We start from the raw sequence: 20,794 nt of genomic DNA, 5'->3' as shown, positions 1-20,794 counted from the left end.
TTGTTTCAAATTTTTTTCTGCGAAAGTCCTTGTTAATGCAGTATGCCTTGTGTCTTTTTGATGTTCTAAGTCATGCCATGGTATTGGATCAGTGATACGAAACTGTCTTCCATAAAATCACTTTTGAAGCAGAGTTTAGCTGTTCCTCAATGAGTTTTCAACCTCCTACAAGCTGTTTCTCATTTACTCAATGACTGTTTTAACATACATATGAAAATAATGATCTTTTTTACCTGTTTGGTATAATTAATTGCTGATTTCTCATACATTTGACTATAGTCCTGCAAAATACATACCATATGCAAGTATACCTAAAAATATATATATATATTTTTTTTTAAGACAAATGGTGTTCATACCTAATATTGATTTGATTTAACAGTAGAATTGGGACTGCAGACTTTTGAATCCTCACATTGGATGCATCAGAAGCTGTCAGTATTCTCTAGTGACAGCAGCGAGAGCAGACCACAAGTATGAGATTTGCTTACTTCTGGCCAAATTATGCCTAAACGTGCATTGCATCATTTCATATAAGTGAATTGAGTGAGGCTAAGCATGTCTAGTCGGCATGTGACCACATGTATGCAAATTGCACACCTGACAAAGTGTTAATGACTGTATTGATTTTCTTTGCATTTATTTTTTATTAGTCATATTTTACATCCATTATCACCACACCAATACAGCACCCTGTTCATTTTCCTGGTACATGAGTGAGCAGAAACAATGGCTGGGGCATATGGGTATGTTCCCATGGTCAGTAAATGCTGCGGGTTGGACGATGCGTACATCTGCAGCATCCAACCCGCGGTGGCCAGATGTTACAGCATAGTTTATGGGATTTCAAGAAATCCCATCTCCACTATGCGTGCACCGGCACCTGCGGTTTCCTTGCGGATATGGACATGCGGCGCGTCTTTCCAGACCACAGCATGTCTATATATCTTGTGGAGATGCTCAGTCTCCTCATGATAAATATCACCCGTCCAATGTATTGGACGTGGTGATTCCGCAGGGTTCAATGAACACATGCGGAATCACCTCAAGTGCTCTTTCTATCTGGAGAGGCAATTTGCATATTACATTTCCCAGAGGAGCATTGCACAGCAAATAAGCCTCCTTACATTGGCATGCCAGAGCCGGTATGTCACTTTCCACAAGGAGAAATGTTACGCGTTAGACATCAGTTCAGAGCCTCTTATCTAGCCAAATCAGTTCTCATACTTTGCACTGACAAGGGCCAATAGACCAAAACACTGTGTCTGCAAATTGGGATTCTGGTTTGGCTTTTATCCTAAATCATATTGCAAGACTCGCTAAAGGGTTGATTGTCACCTGCAGAATCGCTACTTCCAACAGGAAGTAGATAGACAGGAAGTAGATCCAACAGGTAGGATAGAGTACAAGTCCTTTTTCTCTCTGAAGAGGCAATTTGCATACAGTAACAATGGCAAACTTTGACTTACTTTTTTAGTAAAACTAAAATGTTTTGTATACTAATTTTGCTTATAACAGATTGCCCTGCTAGCACAGCTCACTTTGAGTGTCTACCCTGACAAATCTGATGCCTTTGAAGTCTATTGAACCGTTATCCAAACCACAAGATCTTACATGACTGCAATTCTGTCTGTTTCCTAATTACAATGTCTATCATTTATTTGAATATTCAGAATGGTAATACTATCAACATGCAAGTTTTTGTAATACTATATTATGTGATATAAAATCACAAGGTTTCTTCTAGAAAGTCATGTATGGCTAGTGATTGCCCGATGAGCAAAACCGTTCAATTTACCGTATGTTGGTACTGTCAGTTGTGTATATCAACAGAATACCATTGAGATGGTTGATTAATCTATTAATGCTTTGCACGTGTTTGGCTGATAGCCCAGCAAATAAAGCAACCTAAATGATGTAGCATTTTCTAGACCATTAGGCAAACATGTGTTAGGCTTCTAATTCATTTTTGTAGGTCCACTGTAATATTGAATTTTAAAGGCCGTCAGTTAACACAAGTTTGTTAATTAGGTGCCAGTGGAAATGTGTATATTTGCTTGTCCTCTTTACTGTTATAGCTGCAAATAATAAGTAAAAACAACAGAAAAGAAAAGATATTAACACTTAACATCTACTGCAGCTTAATTGGCTCACTTCATTCATTTTCATATTAGAAATATTCTCTAAAGCAGATTTTTGTAGAAGTGTGCCTCGAGAGAATGAATTATCACACCATCAGACTTTCACACTTATTATAAAACTGTAGTAGAAATATGGTAAAGCTAAATTGATTAGTTTTCACAGAATTTGGCACTGGATATACTTTAATGTGCTATATGTAGTTTCAGGAGTGGACACAGTCAAAAAATACCCCTACACAAGATCAACCTATGGGCTCTTTGTAGTCCAATGACACATCTTTTGCAGTTTCACTTGTTTTGGAGGTGGAAATGGGCCCCCGTATCTCTTCAGCTCTGTGCAGTTGTATAGGTTACGCCAACGATTTTTCTGTCCATATGTCATATATAAATAAATAAATTGCCATGTCAATGTTTCTTTTGAAATGATTTATCTAAATGACTCTCAATGAACCCAAATGGAAAGCCACTAAGTAATGTAAATAGTTGTCATTTAAAAACACACAAAAATTCCCCACAGTCCCCACTTAAAGCAGGGGAGAAAATAAGGGTGAGACAAGCAGGATATTTGTTCTGGGCACAGTTGTGCCATCTTACAATGTGGTCTAAGGTGTCTCCCATGTGGATAATTGCTGTGTCCTGGGAGTGTGATTCGGAACATTCTCTATAATGGCTGTCAGTTTAGCAACAGAACATTTAGAGAATCTGCTCCCTACTTTCAGTTGTATTTGCTTATTGTGCTGGTGTAAAGTAGACATTTAGAAATGTTATTTACTAACTTTTTGAGTGACATATCTCTGATTTAAGGGCATAAAAATTGAAAATTTGAAATTTGCTAAATTTTCTAAATTTGGGCGAAATTTTAGATTTTTTCACAAATGAACACAAGTCTTATCGAACAAATATCACCACTACCATGAAGTGTAATATGTGAAGAAATAACTTTCTCAGAACCAGTGGGATACATTGAAGTGTTCCAGAGCTATTTCCTTATAGAATGACACTGGTAAGAATTGAAAAATTTGTCCTGGACATGAAGGTGAAAACAGGATTGGGTGTGAACTGGTTAAGAGGAACTACAAGGGTAAACACAGACAGAAGAGGGCCCCCACACAAAAACAATATATGGGCCCCATGCAATCCAATAGCGTATCATAATGTAAGGAGATGGAAGTGGGCCGGTGTGCAGATGCACAGGTTGCATTGCACCAATGACATGTCCACCTCTGGGAAAATATATAGCTGGCCTCAATTTCCCCTTAATGATAATTATGTGCACAAATCATTACATCATAATTCATGTGCAAAAGTTAAAAAAACAATGACACTACAATTTTATATTTTGAATCACTACAAGCAGCACTATATCTTTCATATTACTATTAATGTACTATATAATTGTCTAAGGGTCACTTCCATCTGTCTGTCTGTCTTTCTGTCTTTCTTTCTGTCACGGGTATTCATTGGTCGTGGCCTCTGTCTGTCATGGAAATACAAGTCGCTGATTGGTCATGGCAAAACGCCCACGACCATTGCCATAACCAATCAGCGACGGGCACAGTCCGGTGGCAACATGGCCGCTCCTTCCTCCCCGCAGTCAGTGCCCGCTCCATACTCCCCTCCAGTCAGCGCTCACACAGGGTTAATGGCAGAGCTAATGAACCGCATTATGCCGCGGTGTAACGCACTCCATTAACGCTGCTATTAACCCTGTGTGACCAACTTTTTTACTATTGATGATGCCTATGCAGCATCAATAGTAAAAAGATCTAATGTTAAAAATAATAAAAGAAAATAAAAAATGATCATATACTCACCTTCTGGTGCCTTTCCCGCTCCTCGCGACGCTCCGGTAACCGGTCCATGCATTGCGATCTTGCGAGATGATGACGTAGCGGTCTTGTGAGAATGCACTCTTGAGACCGGAGCGCGCGAGAAGCGTCGGTAAACGCTTCCTGGATCCAGGGGCGAACGGAGGGTGATTATATAACTATTTTTTATTTAAATTCTTTTTTTTTAACAGGGATATGATGCCCACATTGCTATATACTACATGGGCTGTGCAATATACTACGCGGGCTGGGCAATATACTACGCGGGCTGTGTAATATACTACGCGCGCTGGGCAATAAACTACGCGGGCTGGGCAATATACTACATGGGCTGTGCAATATACTACGTGGGCTGGGCAATATACTACGCACGCTGGGCAATATACTACGCGGGCTGGGCAATATACTACGCGGGCTGTGCAATATACTACGCCGGCTGTGCAATATACAACGCGGGTTGAGCAATATACTATGCAGGCTGTGCAATATACTACGTGACTGGGGAATATACTACGTGGGCTGTGCAATATACTACATGGGCTGGGCAATATACTACGCACGCTGGGCAATATACTACGCGGGCTGGGCAATATACTACACGGGCTGTGCAATATACTACGCCGGCTGTGCAATATACAACGTGGGTTGAGCACTATACTATGCAGGCTGTGCAATATACTACGTGACTGGGGAATATACTACGTGGGCTGTGCAATATACTACGCACGCTGGGCAATATACTACGCGGGCTGGGCAATATACTACGCGTGCTGGGCAATATACTACGCGCGCTGGGCAATATACTACACGAGCTGTGCAATATACTACGCAGGCTGTGCAATATACTACGCTGGCTGTGCAATATACTACGCGGGCTGTGCAATATACTACGCGGGCTGTGCAATATACTATGCGGGTTGTGCAATATACTATGCAGGCTGTGCAATATACTACGTGACTGGGGAATATACTACGTGGCTGCGCAATATACTACGTGGCTGGGCAATATTTTATGTGACTGGGCAATATACTACATGGCTAGGCAATATACTATGTGGCTGGGCAAAATACTATGTGGCTGGGCAATATACTATGTGGCTGGCTGGGCAATATAGTACGTGACTGGGCAATATAGTACATGACTGGGCAATATACTATGTGGCTGGGCAATATACTACGTGGCTGGGCAATATACTACGCGCCTGGGCAATATAGTACGTGACTGGGCAATATACTACGTGGTTGGCAATATACTACGTGGTTGGGCAATATACTACATGGCCTGTGCAATATACGACGTGGACATGCATATTCTAGAATACCCAATGCGTTAGAATCGGGCCTCCATCTAGTATTATTATAATTACTGTTATTTCACTAAACTTACTTAACATTTGGTGACAGATGTGATGCATCATTTCATATTAAGGAGAGTGACTGACAACCATTGTAAGCTGGGATTTTAGCATTAAATCTTCCATACAAATACAATTTTTTAAGTGAAATGTGCATCATTCATTTTTTGGCACAGCATGGCATCACTAATCAAAGCTATGTTTTCATGTAACTTATCTCCTTTCCCTGCATGCCATCTTGCCAAAAAGAACAAAAGCAAATTTAGCAGTTTTACTCTGCCTTATACTTCTGATTCAGACAAGTCCAATCTATCAAAATATAAAATTAATTTGCCTGATCTGTAAATGCTGTTATAAAAAAAGTTAAAAGTTGTGTTTTTTTTGCCAATGAAACGCCCCTCCAAAAATGCTATAATGAGTGATCAAAGCAATGTATCAACCCCAATATGGTATTAGTAACATCATCAGCTCAGGGCACAAAAATAAACCCTCATACAGCCTCATAAACCAAAGAATGAAAACACTAGGGGCATTAGAAAATGGCGGCACATAAAATACTTTTGCAAACATCAGAATTTATTTTCATTAGTTAAATGAAAAAAAATGCATATAGGGTATCATACTGTCCTGGACAACCATATTGCCAGGTAACTATTATTGTATAATGAATGCTGTAAAAACAAAACTCAAAAACTTTGGCAGAATTTCTCTTTTCTCACAATTTTGTAGCATTTGGAATTTCTTTCCACTTCTCAGCTTATCTCATATTAATATGTTGAATATCATTCTAAAGCACAACCCATCCCTTCAAAAAAAAATAAGCCCTCATATGGCTATGATGATGAAAAAATATAAAAGTTTTGGCTCATGGAATAAGTGGAGGAAAAGAATAAAAACTATTAAAAGTAAATTTAGGTAAGTCAAGTGGTTAAACAAAGGTTGTCTTATGTATTTCAAAAAATCATTCAGTTTTTGTTCGCATCACAACTGTTTTGTAATTGGAGCCAAATCATCTTTCATATCATATCAATGAGAAAAAATATGATTTTTGATGGTGTTTTAAATTGTTGCAGTACTTTTATATACAGTACATTCTCTGCATGTTTTACTCATACTTTTACTTGTACTGTCACCCCTATGTAGGCATACTTTGTAACCTCAATGAAAAGGACCCTTCCTCTTATTGACCCAATTATTAATTAGCTTGTTATTTTGTTATGTTGGATTTTGTGAGTGCATTCACCCTCTGAATTATAAACTGTGGGTGAATATTTTGGTGCTAGAATAAGATGGGGACTATAACATTGATAGTCTAACTGGGACCTCTGCCGATCAGCCCGAAGAATAAGTAATGATGCTTCTATGATTGCTGAGTTCCTTCTTTGTTTACATAGTCATGGTGAATTGACCATTCACTTGAACTGGACAAGATGTAGTACTCAGCATAGCAACTTATAGAGACCAATGTCTATGCCTAGATTAATAATGAATGTAGCTTTTAATGTACTAATCTGAAAGGGTTAGATGCCTAACAAACTGACAGAGATGATCCTAAGGCTCGTAAATAGAGTTGAGTAAATGTTTCAAAATTCGGTTCCCATAGTGATCAGCGCCGAATATAGTTTTTTCCATATTAACGGAATGCAGCCGAATGTCATTGGAGTCAATGGAAGTAGCAATGAACGAATATGTTCGGGACCGATCATCAAACATAAATTTGGCATGAATATGGCACATTCGGATTCGGTGATCATTTTCTGAACATATTCGCTCATCTCTACTCGTGGAACACATACTTTGGGTCCGAATGCTAGCTGTTATTCAATGGATCCGTGCAGATATACAATTTTTTTCACTGACTGAATCTGCATGTGCGTAAAAATCGCAGCATGCACGTTTTTCCTGGATGTGACACCCATTCAAGTCTATAGATGTGAGAAAAAAAAATCAGATGCCAATAGGAGCCACAGTATAACATTCAATTTTTACAAATACATTGCAATTCTTTAACATAGGAAACTGTAAATGGTTTTGTAAAATATTAATAGTTACTAATGTAAAAAAAAACGGATTGTATACACATTGCACCAGTGAGAAAAAAAGTGTCCCACTTTTATGGATGAAAATCGGACTTTTTTTCATATTGCCATGTGATTCTAGCATAAGGATAAGGTATCGATGTTATAGCCCAGAAGAAGCCTTATTTCTATGGAAGAAGCACATGGAATTCAGCTTGAGTGTTGGCAAAAAAAATCTTTTGACATGATGTATCTATATAACAAGTATCTGCAACGCGATATTATACACGAGGCTTAAAATAGCAGTAGTGCTTCCGCTATTTTAATGAAACAGCTTCACATTTATAAATGACTATAATAATGTCTCAAATATTACATAATGCATTCTATATTGTTATTAATATTTGCTAAAAGCTAGATTTTTTTCATGCAAGCAATTAATCAACACTCAATAGCAACGATACTCAAGGACTTGAAAACATTTTTAATTTGCTTTATGTAGCCTAATTAATTTGTCTGCCCAGTGGAAATAAGAAAAGTCAAATTTGACATACCGTAATAATTATGCTCAAGACAATTCAAATGTTTCTTGTATTTTACAGTACATGCAGCTAGATCAAGGGTACAGTCTTCTTGACACGCAATCAATATGAAAGGAGACAAAGTATTCGCAAAGTATTTGTTCAGGCTCAATTCAATTTTTAATACAATTTATCCATCAGATTTTGTACTATGTAATAGAGAATATACTTAAGTGGAATTAAATTCTGCTCAACAATTACAAAACTCTGCATTCACCAAAATTCTAATTTTTGTGACTCATTTCAGATGGAATTCAGTAAAATGGCGGCCGCTGGTCACCATTTTTCCAAGCCGTAAAGTCCCATTGGAACTAAAACATTATGTCCCGTGAGCCTTGCAGCCAATCAATGACTACACTTACGTCTTTCGGACAAAACTGACATCTTAAATAAGTGAGATCTGCTGCTGATCTCTTGCCCCCTCCGGATGTCAGTTATGTCCCATCGAGAGAGAGTGAGAATGAAGCGGCCCATTAGTGGTCGATGATTGGCAGCAGGGCTCACATGACATAATGTCACATAAGCCCCGGGAGACCTGGCACAGATATTTCTGGAATTACTCTAGCACCGGAAGAGGGTACAGGCTATTTTTATGTTCGGTAGGGCAATATGGCAATTGAGAAGGAATTGTCAAAGTAATGAACAACGATTTTAATATGATTGGCAACCTTGACAAAAACTATACCAAAATGACAGGGCTCCTTTCCATATTTGTAAGCAATAGCGAAGCCACAAAATGGTAAACGATTTGTATTTAATATACGAATAAATACATAATGTTTCATCACAGCATTCGGTAGGACAAGAAAAGGCAAAAATTACTGAATAAATGTATTATGCGTTATTGCAAAGCTGCCAAAGCGTATAAAGTTAAAAAAATGAACAAAGTTTACAAGAGACAGATAAAAGTTTTCAATACAGTAAACATAATTGAAATTTATACATTTTTCTATAGTAAGCTGCACGCCGTAACAAAGAAGCACAGAAAATAATCTGTTCATAGAATATTGACAACTTTCCATAATTAGATTTTACATGAAAGATTAAATATCTGTCCTACCTATTTTGCTTCAACCCCTTTCCATTCTTTCATTTTCATTTTTAAACCTTTTCTGAGAGTCAGAATTTTTTTTATTTCTACATCAATATAGCCTTATGAGGGTTTATTATTTGAGGGACAAGTTGTAGTTTTGAATAGCAACATTCGTTGCACCATTCAAATTGCGCAAAAAAAATGCAATTCCATAATTGTCTTTTGGTTTTGGTTTTTACGGTGTTCCTTGTGTTGAAAAAATGACAAGGCAATAATATTCTTCTTCATGTTGGTACTGTTATAGATATATTTTTTTAGGTGGCTAAAAAAAATTTTTTTTAAATCAGGAAATTATAAAAAAAAGATTGGCTTTTGTTGCTATTTTCTTTGACCCATAATGTCTTTGAGGGAACCTGTCACTAGGAAAAACACTATTAACCTTCAGATATGGGGTTAATCTGCAGGTTCATGGCATTACTAGCCCGCCCGGCACCCGTACTTAGCAGAACACTGCATAGAGAAAATGAACTTCACTAATTCACTGGCAGCGGAGCTATTGCTAGTTCAGTCATTGCTCTGAATATAGAGACTGATGGCTGCCCCTGACTGACGCTGGTTGTGCATTAGAGCTTTCAGTCAGGGCCGGGGTCACGGTTACAACTTCAGCTCTGTATACTCAGAGCGGTAACTGAACCAGCGCCAGCGCTGCCCCCAAGGAAGAAACCAGAACACTGCCGGGGGAAAAAAGTTCATTTTCTCCCTGCAGCATTTATTTTAATTTACTCACTTATCTAACACTATTAATTTCAAAGCGCTTTACAGACATTTTATATTGTGATTAACTGGACTCAACAATAGCAAATTTCTTTTTTTTTTTATTTATTTTTAAGGAGGGAAGAGAAGGTTATTTGAATGTATTATATTCTATACATACATTTAAAACGTTATTTTATATTTTTTAGTTCACTTAGGGAACTTAAACCTGCGATCATACAATATATTATTGCTGTATGTAGTGAAAAATACATTTTCTTGTGGAGTCCACCCACAGAGTAGGTATCATAGGAGGATGAAGATGGCGGCTGTCATGGTTCACCATGATTGAATCAAGTGGAGCCAATAAAAGCATGTGATTGCTTGCACCGGCACTGATGTCATACAGATGCAACTGTCATAGATTGAAGGTGGCAATTTAGTAGTTAAACTACGATGATCAGAGAGCTCTCAGGTCACTGTAATCGCAGGCTTGATATGCAATAAAGCTGGCAATTGCCTAATACAGTGTGGGCTCAGTTCCTGAGCCTGCTCCCTACATGGTGACCCAACATTTTATGATGGGAAGGGGTTATTAAGACTCTGTTGATATTGCAGTCACATTTTAGTTTTGTATATAAATGAAAACCATGTAACATATCTAGATCCATTTCCCAGAGGACACCATTAGAGCCCCAGCCAATCCCAGTTGCACTGGGAATCATCACATTTTTCTAACGAGTCTGTTATTCTAACTGGAGTCAATAGCTCCACTACATTTCTGTGATGCTGCTTATGTGCTTGTCACCTGTCTTCATATACCTGATGAAATCCGTCAACGTATTGTTTCACTTCAGTCAATCACTGGCCTCAGTAACCTGTCCTCTAAGCTAGTGGTTGGCTGCAACAGTCACATGTTGATGTAATATCATTGTTACAGATCAGTAAACAAAGACTAATAGGGATCAATGTGCTTTAGCAGTGATGATTCTAACATGGAAAGGTTTAATTTTTTTTAGCACACTTTTCTCCTCCTTTTTTCATTTTTTACAAATTTGGGAAAGCCCTTAAAGTGAGTCTTTCAGCAGGTTTTTGCTATGTTAACAAACAGCAACATGTTGTAGAGGAAGAGAGTCTGATTCCAGGGATGTGTCACTTACTGGGCTGCGTTTTGCTATTTCAGTACAATTCATGTTTTATCAACAGGAGATTATCAGAACAGGACAACTGGCCATGTGCATCCTAGTCCAAGCATCCACCACCACAGATTAGCAGCTCTCTGTCACTATACAATATTACACAGAAAGCTGTGGTGTGGATGGGGTTATATTAACATCTGAACTCAACTAGATCTGAACAAATGAAAACTGTGATTCTATCACATCTGCTGCACCCAGTAAAATAAGTGCTGCATCGCTTTAATCAGGGTCTCTATTCCAACCTCAGATTCCCTTTAAACACATAATCAATACAAGATAAGTCAAGCAATTACAAAATAACTTATTTTTCCATGTAGATTGTAGTGATTTTTTTTTTAAATGCATTTGTTTTAATAAAGCAAAAAATAGTACAATAAAGAAAATGAATCAAATAAATCTTTTTTGCTCTTGTATATATCTTAGAAAGCTACATACTTGGCTTCTCTCCATGAACTGCTCCTTCAGGCTTCAAGACCTTCTGGCCTGTGAAAAAAATATAATATTGATTTACATATGTCGGGATAGACATACTGTAGAAAAGTAAAAAGTAACGGGAATATTTGCTTGCATATTTTGTAAAAGGTACTATTTTCTTGCACTGTGCTATAAGTTTGCTTTCGATCGGCATATTTAACTTTTCCACGTAGCCGCATATTTCTTTAGGTTTAGCTGCAAACCACGTTGAATTCGGCTTTAAATAAAATGGCTATGTGGAACACTATATTTTGTATGTGAAGATTTTGCTACATTTATTATTCTTCTCAAAGATTATCTATTTTTACAAAACACCCAATCCATCCTTAAAGATGCTGTTGCAAGTTTATATGTTGGGCAATTGCTTTATAAATAAATGTATTAAAGAAGTTGTCCTTCAAAGACAGTGCATTGTAATTAATAGATGTATAATAATAATTTCCACAACTGGATGTATTAAATAACATGTTCCTGTGCTGAGATAATCTTATAAATGTGCCTCTGCTCTACACTGTGCAAGGCCGGACTTGCCATCAGGCACTTCTGGCAAATGCCAGAAGGGCCGGTGCCAGTAGTGGGCCACTGCACGCCGACTCACCCTCCCACCAGCGCTGCCGCCGCTGCATTCAACTATACGGCATCTATGATGCCGCTACAGTTGAATGCAATGATGGAGGAGAGAGCGTCTGCTGATGGCCCCTCTCCCATCATTCCCCACTCTGCTTTTGACACTGCGGGTGCGTGCGCACTCACTGTGTGCCAGGCAGTGCAGCGGCAGCCACCGAGACAGGAGCAGAAAGCAATGCGGGCACGAGGAGAGATGAGGAGTGTGTTTTTTATTTACTTGACTGTGGGGCCATTCTCAGGGGGGAGGAGAGATGCAGGCTGTGCTGTATACCACTACGTGGGCTGTGCTGTATACTGCTATGTGGGCTGTGCTGTATACTGCTAGATGGGCTGTGCTGTATACTGCTACGTGGGCTGTGCTGTATACTGCCATGTGGGCTGTGCTGTATACTGCTATGTGGGCTGTGCTGTATATTGCTACATGGGCTGTGCTGTATACTGCTACATGGGCTGTGCTGTATACTGCTATGTGGGCTGTGCTGTATACTGCTATGTGAGCTGTGATGTATACTACTGTGTGGGCTGTGCTGTATACTACTGTGTGGGCTGTGCTGTATACTACTGTGTGGGCTGTGCTGTATACTACTGTGTGGTCTGTGCTGTATACTACTGTGTGGGCTGTGCTGTACACTACTACATGGGCTGTATTATCTGTTATTCAGGGTGTGCTATATACTATCCGGGTTGTGCTATATAATTTGCGGGTTGTGCTATGTACTATGCGGGTTTTGCTATATACTATGGACGAATGATTTTTCCGAAACGCGCGTCGGGGTGCGCTGTACTTGGAGGAATGGACGCTGTAGGTATATATTACTATTTTATTTCCTTGCTATACTGTGCACTTATCACGGTGGACATTGGCACATGTATTACCACCCTATTCTTGATTAAGGTTTTATCCTTATTGGTATAATATACATATAAGCCCCCTCCCCCTTTTACTCCCAATAGTATTTATACACCTTACTCCTAGTATATGGTATATGTTGAATTGGTACATACATTTACATTTTATTATCTGGATTATTGGTTTGTATTTATTCACTTAATTGCATTTCCACTTTATTATATAAATACATATATATATATATATATTTTCTCCACATATTTGCACTTTTTTGCACTTTTTGCACAGTCCCCCCCTTGTTATACACAGGCTATATACCTATACATCAGATACATGTGTATACCTTAAGGGTGCTTTATGTTTATTGAGGGTGTCTTATGTCCATTACGGTCCAAGTCCTACATGAATTTGTATGAATTTTTATGAATTTTTACTACTTTTCTGTCAAAGTAGCGACAGAATATTTTATTATTATCGCTCCAAGTCCAGGCACATTACTAAGTGCAATTTGCCAAAAAATATAAATAAAGGCATTCTTTTATGCACATTAATATATTTTGGCTTTTTATTTTTATATTTTATATATACTATTTTTTTGTTTTGACTTTCAGTCTGGTTTTATATGATTTATATACTATGAGGGTATATTATATTCTATGGGGGAGGCTGTGTTATATACTATGGGAGTATATTCTATTCTATTGGGGAGGCTGTTTTATATACTATGGGGGGCTGCATTATATTCTATGGGGGCTACATTATATATTATGGGGAGGTGGGCAGTATTATATTCTATGGGGTGTTGTATTAGAGTTTATGAGGGATGATTGCATCATACTCTTTGATGAGGCTGCATTATATTCTGTGGGGAGGTGAGCTGTATTATATTCTATTTGGGCTACATTATATTCTATGGGGGGCTGTATTTTATTTATATTATTTGAGGAGTGATTGCATCATACTCTATGAGGGGGCTACATTAAACTAAGAGGGAGCTGTATTATATTCTATGGGGTGGCTGCATTATACTCTGGGGTGGCTGCATTATACTCTGGGGTGGCTGCATTATATTCTGTAGGGTGGTGGCTGCATTATACTATATGTGGGCTGCATTATACTGTATCGAGGACTATGGGAAATACGTTATACTATATGAAGAACTATGGGGTGCATTATACTATGGGAAGTGAATTGTACTACATGGATGACTATGGCAGTGCATTATATTATATGGTGCACTATGAGGAGTGTATTATGCTATATGGAGGACTGAGCAGTGTATTTTTATATATGGAGGACTATAGGGAGTGTATTATACTATATGGAGGACTGTGGTGTGGTGCACATTATAATATATGGAGGACTATGGGGTGTATTTTACTAAACAAGTAAAATACTGCATATTCAGATTGTTTTTGCTGGAAAAAATCATTGTTCTCAGCAGCACATCGCCGGTGTAAACTATAGATGTGCTGCTGATAACATGATACTGTATGGTGATCTGTTAGTGATCTATTAGTGATCGTTCTGTCCCATCATTATTCTCCAGCTGGTGGACAGAGACCGGGAAACAAGCGTTGAACAACTTCAATATTGTCGATCAAACTCATTTAGTGGCCTGAAATCAGCGCTTGTAAATACAACCAAAATGCTTTTGTGTGATGTGCAATATGTTAGCATTTGGGGCTCCATTTTAAACTTTGCCTAGGGCCCCACTTTGTCTAAAACCGGCCCTGTCTACAAGTGTACAAAGATATTATACAGTCACCATGTGACAAGTGGGCATGTGTAACTTCAAATGCCAGGGCTGAATTTTAGTCCCAGTCCGGCCCTGACACTGTGTAATGGTTGTGTCCGACCATGCAGAGCTACCACAGTTAAAGGTTAACTTAGACCTATTTTTTCATGGATACATTGCAGATCTTTAACATAGGAATCCCTATTTGTTCTGCTGATGTATGAAAAGGGCGACATAAGGATGGCACATAGATAACAATTTAGTTGAAAATGATTTCCTTTTTTGCATGAAAATTGGAAGGCTTTATTATACACTCATATGAGCTTAGTCTCGGTGGACCTTTCAGTACTAATAATTGCCCAGTTAACATTTTATCTTCCGCTGTGAAAATGGTTGTTAACCCTTTATCTTTGCGGCCAATTTTCATTTTACGTTTGAATTTTTCCTCCTTTTCTTCCATCGCTTGTTTTCTTGCTGAAAAAGTGATACGTTTGAATGCCAATACTCATTTTACCATACAATGCACTGAAAAATGTTAAGAACACTCCAAGTGAGATGCAATGATTAAAAAAAATGCAATTCTGCTATGTTTTTGTGGGGATTTTGCTTTATCATGTTCATTGCAGGCTAAAATTGATCTTGCAACACGATTCTCCAGATCAGTAAAATTATAGCAATATCAAACTTATGTACATTTTTTTTTATTTAAGTGGTGAAATTTTTTAATTTTGTAAGAAAAAAAAATTGGTTTGTGTCTCTATTTTCTGAAACCTGCAACATTTTCATTCTACATGTCTGCAAGCCATGATTTCGCTGTTGGTTTTCCTGATACCAATTTGGGATATATCATACACTTTAATCCCTTTTTATTTCATTTTTAGGGAGGTGTGGTATTGCATTTTGTGTTTTTGAGGAGTAAAAATAAATATAATGAGCCTCTATAGATTCTTTACTATCTGAATGAGGCTGCTACCCTGCTTTTCTAGTAACAATGGCTATTCATGGGAAAATACAGTCAATTATTCATCTCATGCATATATGCTTTATTAGTGGCCAATGTAACTAGAAAAGCAGGGTGGCAGAAGTTGGAATAGAGGAGACTCAGGAGGTCAATTAATTTTGTGCATCTGCAATTTAATAAGGTTTAATAGTGTTTTACATTAAGCTGTCAACTTGGTATTAATTATTCAAGCTACTGTGGACGTATATAAGAATGAGCACAGGAGAAAATGTTATGTAAGCGGTGAGTTTTGGCACTCTTCTGTATTTGGATTGCTGTAGAACAGAACCTTTTTGTTTCTCTTCTGCACGTCCGATCATGCGTATCGCGCATATACCTGGCATCAGCGGCTCAAAGTAGTGAGGGCAAAAAGCCCCACACATGAGATTTGTATAGCGCTGACGATGATGTAGGCTCTTATAAGCCATGTTATCATGCCATATTATCATGATAACATGTCAAGTGGACAGACTAGTCTGGTAAAATTAATGCCCCATCAACTAATCAAAAGGTTCATTTACATATCATAAATGGGCTTGAGACATACTTTTTTCTAAAGATCTGTTCATGTGTTTAATATAATAAAGGAACTGCTTGGCTGGGTATTTAGAAAGGTACACTTAACTGTTGGTGTTTCTGGGAACACAGGGGACCTAACAGTTTACCTTTAATGGAATACATTTGGATTGAGTTACAGTTAACAGGGAGAGACTACTACAGGGGGCAGCATTGGGCCCTCTTCTTTTTAACATATTTATCAATGACCTTGTGAAGTGCATACAGAGCTGAATTTTAATATCTTTTTATACTTCATGCCTGTGACAGTGACAATGGGGCATCATCTACAACTAGAGAATAGAAGATTTAATAATAATCACAGAGAGCAATTCTTTTTATGCAACAGCAGTGATGTCATGGAACTCTCTGACACATAATGTTGCAATGGTTGATTTAATACTAGTGATGAGTGAGTGTGCTTGTTACTCGAGTTTTCCGAGCATGCTCGGGTGTTCTCAGAGCATCTTGGGCGTGCTCGTACATTATGCATGACCAACATACTCGGAGAACACCCGAGCATGCTCTGAAAACTCGAGGAATGAGCACGCTCGCTCATTACTATTTATTACAAAAGTTCCCAAGAGTACCTGGATACCTTTCTTATGGGTACTAGATCCTGTGATGGGATGTTGATCCAGAGAAATATTCTTATTGACCATATGTGGAGTCTGGAAGGAATTTTTCCCAAAGCATGGAGCTATTAGCATCTCCCCATGGGATTTTTGCCTTTTGCCTAGCTTTAGATCAACATGTTGTGTTATGGGTTGAATTCAATGGACTTAAGTCTACCTTAAGCCTTAAAAATTATACAAAATGTGCACATACAAACGTTGCGCATACAAATCCTGATACAAAGTACTATTTGCACTCCAAAATTATTGGAAATAATGAACACTACAGTATATGAACTGCATTGCTGTAGAATTACAGTGAAGTATAAAATGAATGAAGCATATAAAGTACATCTTGAAAGACAGCTGATAATTACATGTCATGTATACTCTAGCCACAGTATATTTTTGCCATCTATCAGTTCATCATATAAAAGAAGAAACGATTGTCTTTCCTACTGATATTTTTTAACTCCTTTACATTTCACTCATAATGTATGACTTAGAATGTTTTCAAGTAATGAACAAATTATTTTCCCGAAACTGCAGAGATGATGAAACAAATGCCTCAAGCCATTGATAAAGCGATGTCATTAACATTTGCTTTTCTCTGTTGCCACAGCATCAAGTAAGATTTCACCACGACAATGCTGATTAAATGATGCACAAGTTCTAAACACAATAATATATGCACAACTTTGCTATGTTAAAGTGCTTGTGACATTTTCTAATTTACTCATTTCTAGCTAAGACAAGGAACATGACAGCAGAAAAAATGTGTTTATTATTTGTCGCTATAAAACACAACTCCAGCAATTCCATACTATACAGAAAAATGTTCATATATAACTAGCAACTTATCATTACACTTTTGTGAATAATTCTTTACATAAATACTTTTGAAAAAGGTATTAAAAGAGTGTCATAGGAAAAGAATGCTACTCAAGCAAAAAAGCATTCGGTTTTATTTATTATTTTTTCTCTTTCCTGTGGCTGCCTCATTAAATGTAGAACATGTCTTACAATCTCCTATTTTACATGTACGCTTGCATCCAATGATGAGTTAGTACTGTTTTTGGACACTGTCTCAAATGTACCTATATTAGTGCTGTAATACTTCTTGTGTCAATGTCAGTAGCACATTTTTGAGATGGGTTTTTAGCACCTAGAGATCTTTGGAATATTTCCAAAAAGATACTGAAGTATGAGGTGCCAAAACAAAAAAACCCCAACACATCATTTGTATTTTTAAGTTACTTTTTCTTTTTTGTCTTTACTTTTTTTTGCTCCAAATTTTTGAAAAGTGGTGTATTTAGTTCATCAATTTTGTGCAAAATAAAAAATTGTCTATATTTTTCTTTTGTGATCTGTTTTGTCCTTTTTTAGCTAAATGGTGCAACATTATTGGCAAAATAACTGGCATACATAAAATCACACAAGGGGGACACTGGATTACATTTGAGTCAAAATTTGTGACTTTTCTGGAAAACAAAAACCCCACCTAAGTGACACATATACACTACCGTGTAAAAGTTTAGGGTCACTTAGAAATTTCCTTATTTTTAAAGAAAAGCACAATTTTTTGAAATGAAGCTAACATTAAATCATTCAGAACTACACTCTATACATTGTTAATGTGGTAAATGACTATTCTAGCTGCAAACATCTGGTTTGTAATGTAATACCTTCATAGGTGTATAGAAGCCCAATTCCAACAACCATCTGTTAGGTGTTGAGTTCCCGCAGCTGCACAGGGGAATCTCAAACCATCTGTGCTGCAGTCTCCTGTTGTCCTCCAGTCACAGTGGAGCCTGCTCAGCAGAGAAGTCGGTCCCAGTGACTGGCTCAAGCTGATACTGTGTGGCTGATTACTGATGTCCTGCCATGTTCAGCCATTGTAACCAGTACTGATCAGCGGCGAGCAAGCGTCCCTGGGACTAAGTCCTGCTTTTCTTCTTCTGAGCATGCCCAAGGGACGATCTCTGATTGGAGGTCGGGGGTCACATGCTCAGGTCCTGTAGCAGGACTAGGACTAGGACATGGAGAGCTTCTGCTATAAAAGGTTCAGGTCCTGTAGCAGGACTAGGACTAGGAAGGTCATGGAGAGCTTCTGCTGAAAAAGGTCATGGAGAGCTTCTGCTATAAAAGGTTCACATGGCTGCACGGCCATGCGCTAGTATAAACTTATTATTGTGTGTGTGTGGTTGCATGCCTGTCGATGGATGAAAGTTCCGAATTATTCCCATCCCTAGTGTTGTTGACTGTTCGCGAATGATGGAAGCTACCTAGTGCCTGACAGTGCTATCCCGCACAGCTAGCACACGATACAGCGTCTGATAGCAGTGACCGCCAATGTGGTGCCATGCGCTAATAGATCGCTTTCCTGACCTAAGTCTGGGTGGTTAGTGGTGTCCACCAGAGTGGCACTGCACACACTCTTGTGCAGTAGTTTATTAGTTCTGTTAATATCTGACACCCCAGTAGTGGTGTCGAGCGCAAGAGGTCTAGAGGAACTCTTTCCCTGAGTCTTGGGACAGAGTTCTGCGACTCTTTGCTTGTGCTCTTTGTGCGGTACCAGGGCCCTGTGATGCAACAGAGTTCGCTTCCTTCATACCAGGTGAAGCTAACCCGTGTGTGTATCCACATTATACCACCATATAGTCCTTCATTACTCAGCAGCAGGTTCCATCTATGTACAGTGGACCCCGGGCTGCGAACGCACCTTATACCATCCTTATAATTATTTAATGGTTTCGCTAGCCCTAACACCATCACTGCAGTGCTCTTATGGTCCTTTGTGTTTGCTAACTGTGTTAGAGGGCTAATGTATGGTTAGAATACCCTTGAAAACACTTGTGCAAGTATGTTAGCACAGCTGAAAACAGTTTGGCAGATTAGAGGACCTATAAACCTGACCTTCCTTTGAGCAAGTTGAGAATCTGGAGCATTACATTTGTTGGTTCCATTAAACTCTCAAAATGGACAGAAAAAAAGAACTTTCATGTGAAACTTGACAGTCTATTCTTGTTCTTAGATTTGAAGGCTATTCCATGCGAGAAATTGCCAAGAAACTGAAGATTTACTACAACGGTGTGTACTACTCCCTTCAGAGGAGAGCACAAACAGTCTCTAACCAGAGTAGAAAGAGAAGTGGGAGGCCCCGCTGCACAACTGAGCAACAAGACAAGTACATTAGAGTCTGTAGTTTAAGAAATCAACGCCTCACAGGTCCTCAACTGGCAGCTGCATTAAATAGTACATGCAAAATGCAAGTGTCAACATCTACAGTGAAGAGGTGACTCCGGGATGCTGGACTTCAGCGCAGAGTGGCAAAGAAAAAGCCATATCTGAGACTGGCTAGTAAAAAGAAAAGATTAATATGGGCAAAAGAACACAGACATTGGACAGAGTAAGATTGGAAAAAAGTGTTATGGACAGACGAATCCAGGATTGAGGAGTTTGAATCACACAGAAGAACATTTGGGAGACACAGAACAACTAAAAAGATGCTGGATGAGTATCTGACACCATCTGTCAAGCATGGTGGAGGTAATGTGATGGTCTGGGGTTGCTTTGGTGCTGGTAAAGTGGGAGATTTGTACAAAGTAAAAGGGATTTTGAATAAGGAAGGCTATCACTCCATTTTTGCAATGCAATGCCATACCCTGTGGATAGCACTTGATTGGAGCCAATTTCATCCTACAACAGGACAATGACCCAAAGCACACCACCCAATTATGCAAGAACTATTTAGGGAAGAAGCAGGCAGCTGGTATTTTATCTATAATGGAGTGACCAGCACAATCACCAGATCTCAGCCCCATTGAGCTGTTGCGGGAGCAGCTTGACCGTATGGTGCAAAACGTGCCCATCAAGTCAAACCAACTTGTGGGAGGGGCTTCTGGAAGCATGGGGTGAAATTTCTCCAGATTACCTCAGCAAATTAACTGCTAGTATGCCAAAGGTCTGCAATGCTGTAAATTCTGCAAAAGGAGCATTCTTTGATGAAAGCAAAGTTTGAAGGAGA

At 38.6% G+C, this 20,794-nt stretch overlaps 1 protein-coding gene across 25 annotated transcripts in view; it reads right to left on the bottom strand.

The window, feature by feature from the left end:
* Positions 1-20,794, bottom strand: part of LOC138637428 (titin homolog) — a 1,151,517-nt gene that overhangs the window by 61,125 nt on the left and 1,069,598 nt on the right. For all 25 annotated transcript variants that reach the window (XM_069726100.1, XM_069726106.1, XM_069726124.1 and 22 more), the window contains one exon: positions 11,345-11,392. In XM_069726100.1, coding sequence (XP_069582201.1) covers positions 11,345-11,392 — 48 coding nt within the window. The remainder of the gene's footprint in view (positions 1-11,344; positions 11,393-20,794) is intronic.

This window comes from Ranitomeya imitator, chromosome 5, assembly GCF_032444005.1.
Source record: "Ranitomeya imitator isolate aRanImi1 chromosome 5, aRanImi1.pri, whole genome shotgun sequence".
Classification (NCBI taxonomy): domain Eukaryota; kingdom Metazoa; phylum Chordata; class Amphibia; order Anura; family Dendrobatidae; genus Ranitomeya; species Ranitomeya imitator.
The sequence above is the reverse complement of the archived record's forward strand: the minus strand, read 5'-3'. Positions and strand labels throughout refer to the sequence as shown.